Below are 16,415 nucleotides of genomic sequence, written 5' to 3'. Positions count from 1 at the left end.
CTTTGAGTTTGGCTGGGATTAAACGGTAAACCTACCACTCCACACTAATCTGGAAAGAGTTGTAGAAGAAAAACAAGGAGATTCAGACGAGAGTTTGAGAGAGGGATACCCAGGCATTGACCCTGTTTCTAAGAGAGTATGAATTTCTGACAATTGCACAGCAGGAAGATTTAGCACAATTAATGAAAACCCAGACATAGATATTATGGTTCAACCTGAATAACATAAAAGAAAATCAGCCACTGTACCTTACCTCTACCTCAGAATAAAAATGGGTAGGATCCTGTCTCCATGAATGCTGAAGTCTCAACAGTGCACAGTCAACTGAGTTCCTCTTTCCTGTTATATGCCTTTCTCCATGCAGGATATAACTCCTGCCGCAACCTCCCTAGTGCTGGAATAAAAGGTGTGTGATCCCAGGCATTGAGATCACCTTTGTGTGAGCTTTGTTTCTCCTTTAAGACAGATCCAATCTCAAGTAGCCAGGATGACTTTGAACTCACAGAGATCTCTCTGGCTCTGTCAAACGAGTCCTGGGATTAAAGGTGTGTGCCACAAGCCCCTGGCCTGTATAACTGAATCGTATGGCTGCTTTGCCCTCTGACTTTCAGGCACACTTTATTTATTAAAGCACAAATAATATACCACTATAGAAGGTGATAAAAATCAGAGGAGAATAAAGAATCATATTCCCAATATCTAATGACAGAACCACTGTTGGGGCAGCTGGCCCAATCCCTGTGTTCAGGGGCGTGGCTGCCCCAGGGGAGAAGGGTACCTTTAAAAAGAACCGGGTCCGGGAGGGGGGCCCTGTTTTTTCCCTGCTTCACGTTCTGCTTCGCTGGACTCTTGGCTCTGTAAGTTCCCTTATTCTCCTTTTATTAAAACTGATTTATTCTAAAAGGACTATTTTCGGTTATTTCAAATTTTCAAATTCCTCCGACCCCCGCTACACTTGGCGCCCAACGTGAGGCAGAACCCAAGGGGGAGTAGCCGCCGGGGACCACTCTTACCCCACAGTCTGCTGCAGTTGGCAGATTTCTACTCGCAATTCGCAGGCCGGCTGAACCGGCTCAATTTTAATTCAGCGGATTGAGCCGGGCCACACACCCCCTTTTTTTTCTTATTTCCATGTCTCCATACGGAGACCGCCCGCAGCCGAACGCCGCAGCCTCCTCTACTGCCGCCTGCCAGGCCTGCCCCTTTGCTCCACCCAGGAGCTGTTTGCCTGCTTTTGCTTAAGCTGAGAATGCAAGCCCGTTCAGAGCCCTGCCCCGCAGTATCGTGGCATGCCGGTCCAGAGCTCTGTCCAGCCGCTGGCCGCCACAGCCGCCTTCTCCTCAAGTGGGAAACGCAGTAGCTTTCCCCTCCTCCCTTCCCTCGGCTCTGGCGCGTCCCCGTAGCCACCAACACGCTCAGCCCCAGCTGCCCGGTAGCCCGCCAAACTGCTTGCGCAGCTTTTGCAGAGATTCAACGTTGATTTTAAGCTAGCAGATCGTCCTGCCCGACCCTCCATGTCGGCTCTGCGCGCCCTGGTCCAGGACGCCATCTTTGGTTTCCTAAAAACACGTAAACCTAGGTGCACTGCGCCATCTACTGGCAGACAACGGTAATTAAAGGTAATTTTTCATTTGATTGAAATTAAGCATTCAGATTGAAAATGTCTGATAATATCACTATTACAGGATTCTATAATTTGTTTAATTACACGATGATTGAATTTTTGAGTGATACAGATGTGGTTTCCTTTGGCTGGATATTTATAGGGCTTGGTATCTTCTTTATTTTTATTTTTTTCATTACAATGTGGTTGGAAGACAGAAAAGTGATAGAGTCCTTATAGGCAGGAGTTAAAAAACTAAACAAGGACATAACTGATTTGGAAAACACCAATAAACAGTTTGGAGAGACGATTGCAGCTCTCGAGGAAAGGAATAGTAGAGTTTCCTCTGAGATGGCTTTGTCAATTGAGAAAAATATGCAAGAGTTTTGGAAACGGCTTGAAGCTCTCGAGGAGAAGTTTGAATCTCGTGAGGAAAGGAATAACAGATCTTTCCCTGAGATGGCTTTATCACTTGAGAGGAAAATGCAAGATATGGAGGCAGGAACAGCTGATTTGAATCATAAGTTGCAATCCCTGTCGGTAGGAACTGAAACATTATCTGAGAAGATTCGAACCATTGAATGTATTAACAAGACTTTATCAAAGGGCTATGAAAGATTACTGGACAGAATTTCGATACAAGATGGCATCATTCATGCCATAAAAATTCTGTCCAAGGATGAGATGTTATCGGTGTTGGACAAACTTCATACCTTTGAATCCTCTATGAAAGCCTTGGAACACAATACTGGGCAAGAGATTGAGGCATTGCAGAAGGCAATGGTAAATAGATTTGAAAAGATTGAGGAAATTATGCACTCTCATGAGCAGGAGCAAATAGTACAAAAGAAAGTCCCAACCCCATCGATAAATAGAACTCTCCAGGATAGCTTTAACAGAACTCTGCCTATTTTCCCAGTGATAACCACAGAAAAGGTGACTGGTTCTAAAAACCCTAAGGTCACCAAGGAATATACATGGGAACCCATCCGTATGAATGATCTGAAAGAAACTAAACAAGCTGTTATGAATTTGGGGATACATAGCTCCTTTGTTAAGGAGATGCTAAAGTCTTGGTCCCTACCATTAACCCAACCCCTAGGGACTGGTTGGACCTAGTGTCGGTGGTTCTAGAGAGCGGATCTCAATTAAGCTGGAAGTGTATGTTCAGACAAGAGGCTAGGCTTTTAGAACAGCAGGAAAGATCAAAGGGAGTTGACATCACCCTAGATCAAATTATGGGTGAAGGACTTTATTCTGATCCTCTAGAACAAGCTAATTATGATGAACACACTTTATCCATATGTACTACCGCAACCTTGAAGGCTTGGGACAGGGTTCAAGACCCAAGACAGAGAACAGAATCATATATCAGAGTTAAACAGGGATCCGAGAGAACCATTTGTTGACTTTTTACATAGACTAACTAAAGCTGTACAAATAGGGATATCTGACCCAGAAGCAAGGCAGGTAATAATTGAGTCCTTGGCTTATGAGAATGCCAATGTAGAGTGCAAAAGGATTTTGACGCCTCTAAAGATCAGATCAGGACCTCTGGAGGAATGGGTCTTACATACAATGACTATTGAATCGGCTGAGTTTCACACGGAGACCTGGGTAGAAGAAGCCATTGCCAATGGTAAAAGGAGACATCAAAATACCAAATGTTTTAATTGTGGCAGAATGGGACATATGAAACGGAATTGCAGACAAAGGATTTACAGAAATAATAATAATAATGCCTCTTCCAGGAATAACAGGAATAGGAGGCCTCAGCCTTCAGGTTTATGTAGGAGATGTGAAAAAGGTAGACATTGGGACAGTGAATGCAGATCGTCAAGAGATAGGCAAGGAAATCCACTGCAAGCGGGAAACGCCATGGGGGGCCTCTCGCAGGCCCCCATGGCATATGTGGTCCAGTCATTTCCCGTTACAACGGAGAACATGCCTTGTCAGGACAATTAGCAATCCCCATGTCTGCTGTTAGAAGCAAAAATAGCCTGAAAGATGAATTACGTGTATTTTGGCAAACTTCTATAAGTGATCAAAGACCGAAGTTAAGAGTGTGTGTAAATGGCATTTTCATTACTGGCCTGCTGGACACAGGAGCGGATGTTAGTATCATTACTCCAGAATCTTGGCATCCGTATTGGCCTCTACAGGATGTAAATGTTCGGCTCTTGGGAATTGGGACCCTATCTCGAGTAAGACAAAGCACGAGATGGGTTAAATGCATAGGGACAGAAGGACAAATAGGAAAATTAAGGCCATATGTAGCTGATATTGCAGTAAATTTATGGGGTCGTGACCTATTGCAGGAATGGAATACTCAAATTAACATTCCTGCTGCCTCTAGAGCATATATTTCTGAGGAAAACATCAAAAGGTATTACAGATGGTGAAAACCAGCCATTCGGGCTGTACAAGAACACAAACCAAAGGATGCCCCTCCAGAATCACCAACGGCCCTACCTCTAAAATGGTTGACTGAGAAACCGATATGGACAAAACAATGGCCTTTATCTGAGGAAAAGTTGCAAGCTTTAGAACAGCTAGTACAAGAGCAATTGGATGCTCAGCATATAGAAGAATCTACCAGCCCTTGGAATTCTCCTGTATTTGTGGTTAAGAAAAATCTGGTAAATGGAGAATGGTGACAGATCTCAGAGCTATTAACAAGGTTATTCAGCGTATGGGCTCTCTGCAATCTGGACTTCCTCTGCCTTCTTTATTACCAAAAGGATGGCCTCTCATAGTTACTGATTTGAAGGACTGTTTCTTCACCATACCTTTACAAGAAAAAGATAGAGAAAAGTTTGCCTTCACAGTGCCTACTTATAATAACTCTCAACCTACCAAGAGATACCAGTAGACCATTCTCCCACAGGGCATGTTGAACTCTCCCACCCTGTGCCAATACTTTGTAAATCAACCATTGCAAATAATACGCAAGATGTTTCCCAAGTCTATTATCTATCATTATATGGATGACATTTTATTGTCTGATTCAAACATGGATACCTTAGAAAGACTGTTTGAAGAGGTGAAAATAGTTCTACCTAAATGGGGAATACAGATTGCTCCTGAAAAAATTCAGAGAGGAGATTCTGTTGATTATCTAGGTTATCTAGGCTTGCAAAAAATTAAGACACAAAAGGCACAAATTAGGAGAGATCAACTATGGACTCTTAATGACTTTCAAAGGTTGTTGGGAGACATTTCCAGCCTTCGACCGGCTGTTGGGATAACACCTGATATGATAATTCACTTAAACAAAACCTTAGATGGGGAAAGAGACCTAAACAGTCCCAGAGAATTAACAGGTGAAGCAGAAAAAGAACTGACAATGGTTGAAGAAAGATTGCAGGAAGCACATGTGGATAGGGTGAATCCAGAACTCAGTTGTATTCTCGTCATATTGCCTTCAAAAATTTCTCCTACAGGAATTTTAATGCAAAGAGATGATATTATCTTAGAGTGGATCTTTCTACATCATAAGCCAAGTTAGAAAATAAAAACCTATGTGGAAAAGGTTTCTGAACTAATCATAAAAGGCAAATTGAGACTTCATCAACTAGCAGGCATGGACCCAGCAGAAATCATAGTGCCTTTCACCGCTGATGAGATACGAAAATTATGGGAAGATAATGAACCATGGCAAAGAGCTTGTGCTAACTTTTTAGGAGAAATTAATAACAACTATCCAAAAAGCAAAAGGCTTAACTTTATAAAGAGAACTTCTTGGATTCTTCCTCGAATCGTCCGTGATGCTCCAATAACTGGAGCCCACACATTTTATACTGATGCTAATAAATCAGGGAAGGCAGGCTACAAATCAGAAGACTTGAGTAAGGTGGAACAAAGTCCTTACGATTCTGTCCAAAAGGCAGAGTTATTTGCTATTTTTATGGTGCTAAGGGATTTTAAGGAACCTCTTAACATTATTACTGACTCACAATATGCAGAAAGAGTTATCTTACATATTGAAACTGCTGAATTCATACCTGATGATACTGAACTAACTTTATTGTTTATCCAGGTACAAGAAATGATCAGGAACAGACTTTGCCCTATGTATATAACACACATCCGATCCCATATGGGTCTGCCAGGTCCTTTAGCACAAGGTAATGCAGTATTGATCAGTTATTGATTGGTAATGTGCTGCAGGCTTCCGAATTTCATGAAAAGCATCATGTCAATAGCAAAGGCTTGAAGAAAGAGTATTCTATTACATGGCAACAAGCTAAGGAGATTGTAAAGAAATGCCCTACTTGCTCTTTCTATAACCAAGCACCACTGCCTGCAGGGACTAATCCAAAGGGCAACTAAAAGGAATGAAATCTGGCAGATGGATGTGTTCCACTTAGGAGAATTTGGAAAATTAAAATATGTACACCATTACCATTGACACTTATTCAGGATTCCAATGGGCAACTGCTTTAAGCTCAGAAAAAGGCCGATTCAGTAATCACTCACTTGTTAGAAGTTATGGCCATCATGGGTATACCTGCACAAATAAAGACGGATAATGGTCCAGCTTATGTCTCTAGGAAAATGAAACGGTTTTTTGCTTATTACAACATTAAGCATGTTACAGGTATACCCTACAATCCTACAGGTCAAACAGTCATTGAAAAGAATCAAATAGGACTATAAAGGATATGTTAAACAAACAAAAGGGGGTGGAAAATACCCCCAGAAATAGATTACATAATGCTTTACTAACCTTGAATTTTCTCAACTCTAATGAGAAGGGGACAACGGCTGCAGAAAGACATTGGATAAAGGAAAAGTCTGCTGAATTAAAATCAACCGGTTTATTTCAAGGATGTGCTGACCTCACAATGGAAGCCAGGGGATGTGCTCCGTTGGCGAAGGCGTTTTGCTCTTGTCTCCACAGGAGAAGAAAAATCGTGGATACCATCAAAGTTAATAAAGGTTCGGTTTGAAGAGGAGAAGCCCCTTGGAAAAGAAAAATAACAATTCATGCACAAGGATGGTGAACATACTGATGGTAAGAGACCTATAGTTCGGGGGCAGGGTTCTTTTTTTATCTCCACAGGAAGACGCTCACCTTCAAAGGATCTGAGGGACCCTGGATATCTTGAATACTGACGGATGGAAACCAATTGCAACCCATCAAGGATCAGGCATTAACATTGGGTAAGCTCCGTGATTATGAAAAACAATTTTTTGTATGTGTGTCAATATGCATTTCTTTATAAATATTTAGAGCTGGTTTCTTGGAGTTGGACTCTGGCCCAGTCCCTCTCCAATTCCAAGCTTGTTTATAAAAGATTTCTCAGAGTTTCTGTCTCAGGTCAGGAGTCATGTTATGAGACAGAATAATAATAACAATAATGTTAATAATGGTACCAATATATTTGCCTTCTTTGCCTTCCCTCATATCTTTGTCTGTCTTTAATGCACCTTTCATTGAAGATATGAACGTATATGTCTGTATGTGTCTTTGTAGATAATGCTTATCTTTCTCGCAACAAACAACAAATTTTTCTTCAGTAATCTTTGCAGTTTCCAGGATGAAGACGAGGCCCCGCAACATCAACTCCAACTGGTTATTATGACGTCATGTTTTTGTAGCGCTAATATTTGGCCTGTTTTTTGGTACCAATTTGCACAGAACACTTTTGAATAGTGCACATTTTTGACAACATTCTGGCTGGATTTCCTCAAAATATTCAGAGGCTAGACACATTTTCCTAGATGAAATGTTACCCTGGGTATTTTACCATCATTTGCTTTCACAGGACCCCCTGAGAAGAAAAGTCGCCCCTATGTCAGCTGGAAGCAATCTTAGATGACGAAGCCCCCCTCCCAACAAAGTTTACCCTCAGGTTTAGGGACACTAATTGGTGGCTGGTATAGGGTTGAGGGGTTGTGGAAGGCTTTATATGGACTCAGGGGTATAAACTATATATATATATATCTCAAAAAAGGGGGGGAGCGATTAACTGGTGAACTGAAGGAATAATTGATTTTTGTGAGTTATTGTTTTTTGAAAACTATATGAGTGTTGATTCTTGTATATTGATATATTGAACATTGTATGAGAGTATGATACTACCTCTGTTTGAAACAATTGTTATATTGACATTGTATACCGATTGCAATGTACATTTCTACCTCAGAATATTATTTATGTAATGACCCTGTTTACATTTGGAAATCATTGTCTTCATTATTGCACAGTTGGTCTATTCTATTAGTCATTACAGTTAGATAAGTGTTGAGAATTATATGTTTGTCATATTTATATTTAGGATAATCAGGTGTTTTAGACATATAGAGGTTGTATTTAATATAGATAGCATAATCTTCGACCTCTTTGAAGAGCTGTAGAAACATGGCCTTTAATCTAACCTAGAGTTTTGTAATTATGAGACACATATCACTCCTGGCAAACAATGCTCTACTCCCAAGAGAACGTGAGCACCAAAGATACTCCACTGGGAGCTTGTCTTCTTCTTGGCAGAACTGGCCTTTGGGCAAAGAAAAGCCCATACCTCCACTACTGACTAAGCTATAAATATCCATAAGTGTATAAAACAGAATTGTCTTATCTTGCCAAGACAGGATAAGGATAGTTCTACTAAAGGTTCCTTGCCGTTGTATAATGGTATGTCAGGTTATATCAGGCCTCAGCCAAGTTGGTTGCCTCAACATTGCTAACAAGATTTCATGTGGTTGCCCAGGTAGTCAGTTGTCTCTGTCTTCTGTTGCACATTTTGGAAGTTTTCTCGTTTGTGCTTCCTGGTTGCTTAGTAATATTACTTCCCTTCTCAGATCTTTGATGGGGTTGAAGATTAGATAATTGTAGCTACCTTCTACATTATTTAGACTTCCTAAAGTAGAATGATTAGTAAAATTTTTGTTATATGTTCCTCGCCTAATATTGTTTACTTCTTGTAATTTTATATGATCTATTCCCATTGTATATGGTTGTATTTGGTTTCTGAATCTGCCTTATTTAGACAAAAGGGGGAGATGTTGGGGCAGCTGGCCCAATCCCTGCGTTCAGGGGCATGGCTGCCCCAGGGGAGAAGGGTACCTTTAAAAAGAACCGGGTCCGGGGAGGGAGGCCCTGTTTTTTTCCCCCGCGTCATCGCTCTGCTTCGCTGGACCCTTGGTTCTGTAAGTTCCCTTATTCTCCTTTAATTAAAACTGATTTATTCTAAAAGGACTATTTTCAGTTATTTCCAATTTCCAAGTTCCCTCCGATCGCCGCTACAAACCACAGTTCAGGAAGAGAAAGTTTTGAATTCTTAATGAATCAATCCCCTTCTCCTTTTTCAGAACCAATCAAATGTTATTTTTCAAAGATGAGTCAATCAACACACTGCCAGGGGCAGTTGTCTTTTTTCCCCTTAGGACCTCATATCTCATTTTTCACAAGAGCATGATGGGCTGTTATCCACTCTGCCACAGTCAGTGCTAAGAAGAGAACTGAGGGCTTGTGGTCCTATGTGGCATGAACACTGCGTCCAAACCTTCCAGAGCTCAGCAGAGTTGGAGGGACTAAAATGGCTTCATGAAACAGAAATACTACTAGAACCCACAACCTGATTTTAAAATTTTACACATTTTATATTTTAATTGGGTAAGGTTTTGTCTACAGAGATGGCTGTGCCCATGGAGTAGGAACTCAGATCCTCTGTAGCCCCCAGTTAGAGATGGTTGAAAAAGCCCCCCATGTGTGCTGGGAAGTGATCAAGGGTCCCCTGCAGGAATAACTATTGCCTTTGTCCACTGAGTCATCATCTCTCCAGTTCTCACATGCTGAGTTTGGAGAAAAAATGTCTTATTTCTCTTGCCCTTCTTTTGTAAATAAACATTCATGTTTACTCTTTCCTTGTTCTAAGCCCTTGAGAATATGTTCTTCTCATCCAATACAGACAGTTTTCTGCAAGATACCTACTTGGATGAGCTTGGGGATCAGCAGAAACCTGAAATCCCAGTTTCCATCTAATGGACAAAATCAAAGCAGTCTAATGACAGGAAGACGTTGCATAGAGTATACCAGAGTTCAGTGCTGCTCCTCCCCCTACCTGCCCTTCAACTCATTTATAGATGGTGTTAAAGCCAGGACTGGTAGCTTGTGTTGGTGCCCACGGCAAAAACAGGTGTCATTAGTAACAATCCTGACTGCTTTTTCTGTAGGTCACAGCCCACAGGGTCCTATCATCACTTCAGGTTTTGAGAGGGGGCTCCCGGAAAAGACAATGTGCAGAACCCAGGAGACACATACTTCAGCCACCAAGTGGGGTAGGAGTTGACCACTGTCTTCCAGCTCGAGGTCTGAAAAAACCTTGGAAGCATGACTGGTAATGAAATCCATTGCCTGTGTTTTTCAACTGCACTGCGCTGTGGAGGTCAGCAAGGAAGAGAATGTGGGCAAGCATTCTCCACAGAGAGGGTCCCTGTAGAGGGCCCTCTCACACATGACCTTCAAACGCTCCAGGGCATACTTGTCAGCAGCTGCCAGCACCGCATCTGCCATGCTGTGGAGATCTGGTTCTTTCCCAGTGTAAATGAAGTCCATCATTGTCTTGAAGACTTGAGGTTCCAGGTCAAGAATCTCAACACAGTTGTTTCTTCTCTCCTCCATGTCATGTTCAAACATGGCTCTGAAAACTGGAGAGCGAGCAGCTAAGATGGCCTCGTGAGCCCGGAATTCCTGGCCCAGCTAACCACCAGGCAGCAGTCTGTGAAGCGGGAATTCTCCCACAGTTCTCCTAGCTCATCTACTTGGTTTTCACCCTGGAATTTCAATCCCTGGCTCCATGTTTTGTCAGAGATGCTGATGTAGTCCTGAACCACGCTCACCTCACAGCAGCATGTGAGTTTGGTCATCTCGGAGAAGCAAACATGGAGTGGACAAAAGGAAGTCTCGAGGGAAGAAAATTTTGAAGCCCAGTCTTGGTCTAGGTCGAACGTGACGACTCTTCCACTGTTCAGGATTTGGTATTTTTGCTCCTTTGGCATTATGATCCAAAGCTGGAACTTGCCCACATGGGGCTCTTAGACAGCTGAGCAACCGTACAAAAACTGACAGGTTAATCTGCTTCCTCATCAAGCCCATTCAAGTAGACATTCATCTACGATTCTGTGTGTCTATTGGCTTCTGGTGAGAAACGTGGGACTTTTAATACATTTCCCCCAAGTTTTCCTCCAAGCAAGAAGAGTAGTTGCTGAGGTCCATTTGTGGAGAATTCTTTACTCTGATCTGTGTTGTAGCCACTTCTCTCAGCTCCCAGGTCCCCCTGACATATCTGCTGCTGGGAGTGTGAAGGTTTACCTGGAGCCAAAGAAGAACAGGATAGTTTTCTTCTTCAACCTCGGGGGTCACATTATAGATAATTTTTTATTTTTTTTTAGTTTTGTGTTCTCTCTGTTCTCTGTTCATGAGGTAAGAATACTTGAGTCTGTCTGAAAATTCTATCCACTTGCACTATGGAATTCAGAGAAGACAGTCAGAGTACTTGGCCCTCTTTCTTACACTCACTCCATTTTTTCTAGATTGAATAGTAAGTAAGAAGATGATTAGTTTGACAATTATACAGAACTTTCAATAATTTGGAACCTTATATATACTCTTATAACAAAAAGTGTTTATACTAGGGTTCTCTAAAGGAACAGAACAAGAGAATGGGATCTTTCTGTATGAAGGAGAGTGATTCATTAGAATGATTTATGGATGCAGTCCTGCTAATCCCAAAAAGGCTACCTGTGAAGAGAAAGTGCAAGAACCAGCTTACTTACTCAGTCCCAGAGGCCTGATGTCTTGGCTATTCCTCAGTCTATGCTGGAATTCTTACTGCCAGCGAAGGGAAATACTGCAAGGCAAAGACAGGCAGCAAAGGGCAGCCCTTCCTTCTTCCCTCTCCTTTTATGCTAACAGCAGAGGGTGTGGCCTAGTGTAGGGTGTGTCTTCAAACCTTGAGATCTGGATTAAAGGTGTGGTGTTTTTCTGGCATCAATTCCAGATTAAAAGTTCTATCTTTCACCCGTCAAATTCATATTGGAAGGAGATCTACCTACTCAACTCAAGAAAAAAAATTTCTCACAAGTGTGCTGTCCATTTTAGATTTTTGTTAATTCCAAGTTTAGCTAAGTTGGGGACCAAGAATAACCACCACAAGTGTAATTTTGCTATGAGAAGATCATAAATGTTTTTCAGTTTCATTCACATTGACTGATTAGATTGTTTTTCAATACCTATGACAGGAAAACTTCATTGCGGAACCTCTGTCCTCTTCAAAGTTTTAAACTTCCATGCATACTCTGCAGGGGCCTTAAAATGAGAGAGTATTCTGGTTTTGAGAAGAATATATTCAACCGTTTTCTGATAACCTCATCCTCCCAGGTAAGAAGAGCACCACAATCCTGACTCTTGAGCCCCTTTAAAATATTCTAATGAATGAATAAATCCAAAATATCACTGAATCTCTGACATTCACTGTTGATCTCCAGGCAGCATTATTCTCTCTGTGGTGTCGCCATAGGCATGCAGTCATCTGTGGGCCAGCCTGCATCTGTGTGTTATGCAGGCCATAGAATCAGGACCTTCCAACATTCTAGGCACGTTCCCTACTTACTACGCTACATTTTCAGTCTTACCCTTCTTCAGGCCTTCCCTCATGTCTTCCTTTTCTTAAGTCTCTTCCGGCTCTTAGTCACACAGAGAACTGGGTCCAGCAAGGACACAGAGCACTTGTCACTGTGATTCCTGAGCGATGGATGTATACTCATGTACAAACAACCTAGTGAAGATTATTTTGTCAACACATCTGGTAATGATGATGATGAAGAAGATGATGATATTAAATTATTAGTTACTACTATCTAATAACGAATTAAACTTCACTCTTATTTAATAATTACATTTAATGACCCAAAATTAGATTTGTAAGACTAAGTGTGGTTAAAGGTAATTGAAGAGAAATACATGAACCAGGCATGGTATGGTAGCCTATGGCGTGATCTGAGTAGTCTGAAGGCAGATGATGAGTCAACTCTGGGTCCAAAGCTAACATGGTCCATACAGCCAAATATGCAGAGTGACAAGTTGTCAAAAAGAAAAAAATTGCATGAAAGCACAAGATGATTACCTTCTAAATTCTTGCGTAAAATATTTTCAGGCTGTCAAAGCTTTGAGAACAAAATTGCTTTCTCAGAGCCATTTGATCATCTTAAGAAGTACCTCTGATGGGCTGTGAAGCAAATGGTTCAGCAGTAAAAAGTACTGGAGGCAGTTCCAGAAGACTGGCATCCAATTCACTACATTCACAGGACAGCTGAGAACACTGGTAACTCCAGTTATCAAGGTATCCAGCCCTTTCTGGCCTTCTGATGGGGCAACCATAGGCTCATGGGTGCACAGGTCAACCTGTGTTAACAGGACCCAGACATTAGTGGGGCCACTGGACATAAGCACAACTGTATCTCTGATGCAATTACCATGCAAAGGGTAAATCCCAGCACTGTGTCAAAATCAGCCACACCTGCCTCACTAAAACAAAGACTTAATCCAGCAAAGTCCATAGTTCATAGAATATATCTCAATGTTCAAACCTTGCTCAAAATATACTAGCATTTTGGCTTCTGTACTGCTTCATCTGGCTAATTTTTCTTTTTAACTGAAATGTGTCAACCGGAATATGGTTTTTGTGCTTAAAAACACACTCTGAGAAAGGTTGGTTGACAGATTGGCTTAAATCCAAGTTCAAGCAGTATTGCATTCTCTCTCTCTCTGTCTCTCTGTCTCTGTCTCTCTCTCTCTGTCTCTCTCTTTCCTCTCTCTCCCTCTCTCTCTTTTCTCTCTCTCTCACCCCACTCTGCACGTGTGTTTACATGTGTGTGCTTATATATTGTTCTATATGTTTCAGCCACTTTGTTTTCCTGTAATTATAAACGGCTTTCTGTGATACGAGGACACTCCTGACAATTAAGATTTGTGCCTCCCCCCTGTTGGGGACATGACTTCTTTTGACTATGCCATGTACCCCAGATAACCACCTATCTTAAATTAAAGCTGCAACCTGTCACTTCCTAGAATGATTCTTTTTTTTAAAAAAAACTAAATGTGTTTATTGAAAAAATTTGCAGATAGTAATGTTTTCCAACATTTTTATTGATATTTTATTGAGCTATACATGGTTTTCTGCTCCCCTGTGTAGTGATGGAGCTGCAGGCAGGCCTGCTTTTTTGTCCCCTCCCAGCTCCCGGATGCCTGGTGAGCTTATGCCCTGAAATAACAACACACAAACTGTATTCATTTAAACATTGTCTGGCCCATTAGTTCAGCCTATTATTAGCTAATTCTCACATCTCTTGCTTTAACCCCATATCTATAATCTATGTAACACCATGAGTGGTGTCTTACCGGGAAAGATTCAGCATGTCTGACCCATTGTGGCTGGCTTCATGGCGAATGTCCCAAAGTGGAGAGGTGGGGCAATTGTCTGAGCCTTCTACCTCACTTCCTTCTTCTTGTTCGGTCTACTCCATTACCACCTATGGGTTGGCTTATTAAATGTGCCAAGGCAGTTCTTTATTAATGAATGAAAATCAACACAAACAGAAGACTCTCCCACATCATTTCACCATCTTTCTGTTTAAACAAAAAAGAAGACTTTAACTTTAACATAGCAAAATTACATATAACAAAACAGTTATCAAGGAGTTATAGTATTTATATCTATTCTTTTTTTGTTTTAAACAGAAAAAGGAGAAATGATGGAGGAACTGGTATATTGCTTAATAAAAAACTGCCTTGGCTTTTGATAGGGCAGGATTTACATATGTGGAGTAGACCGAACAGAATGCTGGGAGAAGGGAAAGTGAAGCAACCACCTCAAGCAGTTTGTCATGCCTCTCCTCTCCAAGAAGGACACAAGTCAAGATCTCTCCTGGTAAGCCACCCCTCGTGGTGCTACCACAAATTACTAAATATGGATGTAAAGCAAGATGTGAGAATTAATTAAGAGGCTAAAATAAGGGGCCAGGCAGTGTTTAAAAGAATACAATTCGTGTGTTGTTATTTCTGATGTAAAGCTAGCCGAAGTTGTAGCCAGGCAGGATGAAAAGCAGCCTGCCCGCAGCTCCATTACTACAGCATGGTGCCCACGTGGGTAACTGAATCCACAGAAAGCTTGAGAAAACTTGGGAAAGAATAGAGTAAAGCGTGTTTTCTTGGTAACAGCAATTTGTCTGGTCTGGCTCTGCTTGCAAGAGGCAAGCAAGCGCTCTCATTAAGAGAGGCTTCCTGACTCAGCCTTAGCTGCAAAACCCCGCAGCTCTTTTAAAAGGTCCTGCCATGAAACACTTACATAATATTGATGAAAAACCAACCACATGCTTTTCAGTTTTCAACTGTAGCAGGAAAAAAGTTTTGCTGTTTTAAAATTCCGGCTTTCTGTGCTGTCCTACCAGGCAAACTCTGACTCTTTCAGGCAGGCAGTCTGACTATGGAGGATTTGAATGTAGTCTGTGAATAGAATGCTGCAGCTTGCTTGATGGCAGGGCCTTAAACCGCCATAGAGTTGTGATGATAAACGTGGCTACAGCTGATACCTCTGCCATGAGGCTGGAAAGCTAAGGAATGGGCTGTACCCAGCTGCCAAAGCACGGCTTTAATCCTACCAATATTGCTTGGTAAATTAAAGACTCATATGGTCACAAAAGAGAGATATACAATAAACAAAAGATTCAAAGTAAAAAAAATGTCTAAATGGTTTACTATATGTCAAAAATATATGCAGGCTAAAAATTAAAGTTCTTAAAAATACAAAAAAGTAGTTGGGTGTGGTAGTACATACCTTTAATCCCAACACTTGTGAGGCAGATGTAGATTGACCTCTGTGATTTCAAGGTGTGGCAGGACACAATTTTAATCCCAATGCCTGGGAGGCAGAGACAGACAGATCTCTGTGAGTTCAAGGTGTTGTAGCACACACCTTTAATCCCTGCACTGGGGAGGCAGAGGCAGATGGATCTCTGTGAGTTCAAGGACAGCCTGGTCTACAGAGTTATCCCAGGACAAAGATATACAGAGAACCTGTCTCAAAAAATAAAAGTAAAAATAAACAAAATAGAGGTTAAAAAAAGCCGCACAAAGATGGAAAATACACAGAGAATCTTGATACTGTATTCTATTATGCCCTCTTTAAATTGTTTGAATGCTGAGGAAGGAGCAAGAGCTGCTAAAAGTTATTTGTTTATAAATGCTGCTAAACTATTACAGCATAGATATTTTAAAAATACCTTAACTTTAAAATTTGGATCTAAGGACATGATGCTTTGGAAAGGAGTTTCTTTTGTTTTCACAGAAAATGAGACCATATGGATTGCTTCTATCCCAATATGGTATGATAGACCATGCCCTCCTGAAAGGTTGCTATGAACACTTTCAGAAAATGACTTCACCCAACTGATGACTGAGATGAACCTGGCACACAGGTTATACCATGAAAGATCTGATTAACAGCGTCCCCATTCAGTAGGAAGAAATTTGGAGAAAAATAAGTATGCCCATGTTCCCAAATATTGTTTATAAATGTTCTTTTACATTTAAAGGAAGATATAATATAGATATGAATAATTTACATTGGTATAAATTTTTGCTGTGTTGATATAAATTTAAGGTCAATTTTGTTATATGTATATGCATTTCTGATACTGATTAAGGTATTGTGATTGTGTAGTTCATTTAAAAATATAATGATAGGTTGTTAATAGATAGTCATCAATAATAGTCAAACTTGTAGTCATGTTATTTAGATTTTCTACA

At 41.1% G+C, this 16,415-nt stretch overlaps 1 protein-coding gene and 1 pseudogene across 1 annotated transcript in view; one reads left to right on the top strand and one right to left on the bottom strand.

Annotated features, from left to right (window-relative positions):
• Positions 1 to 9,785: 9,785 nt before the first annotated feature.
• Positions 9,786 to 10,722, bottom strand: LOC119801188 (annotated as a pseudogene).
• A 3,726-nt stretch (positions 10,723 to 14,448) lies between these two features.
• Positions 14,449 to 16,415, top strand: part of LOC119801187 (speckle-type POZ protein-like) — a 2,710-nt gene continuing 743 nt past the window's right edge. The window contains 1 exon segment of the mRNA XM_042054130.1: positions 14,449 to 14,538. Coding sequence (XP_041910064.1) covers positions 14,449 to 14,538 — 90 coding nt within the window.

The sequence above is a fragment of the Arvicola amphibius genome, chromosome 14 (assembly GCF_903992535.2).
Source record: "Arvicola amphibius chromosome 14, mArvAmp1.2, whole genome shotgun sequence".
In the NCBI taxonomy this organism is placed as follows: domain Eukaryota; kingdom Metazoa; phylum Chordata; class Mammalia; order Rodentia; family Cricetidae; genus Arvicola; species Arvicola amphibius.
The sequence above is the reverse complement of the archived record's forward strand: the minus strand, read 5'-3'. Positions and strand labels throughout refer to the sequence as shown.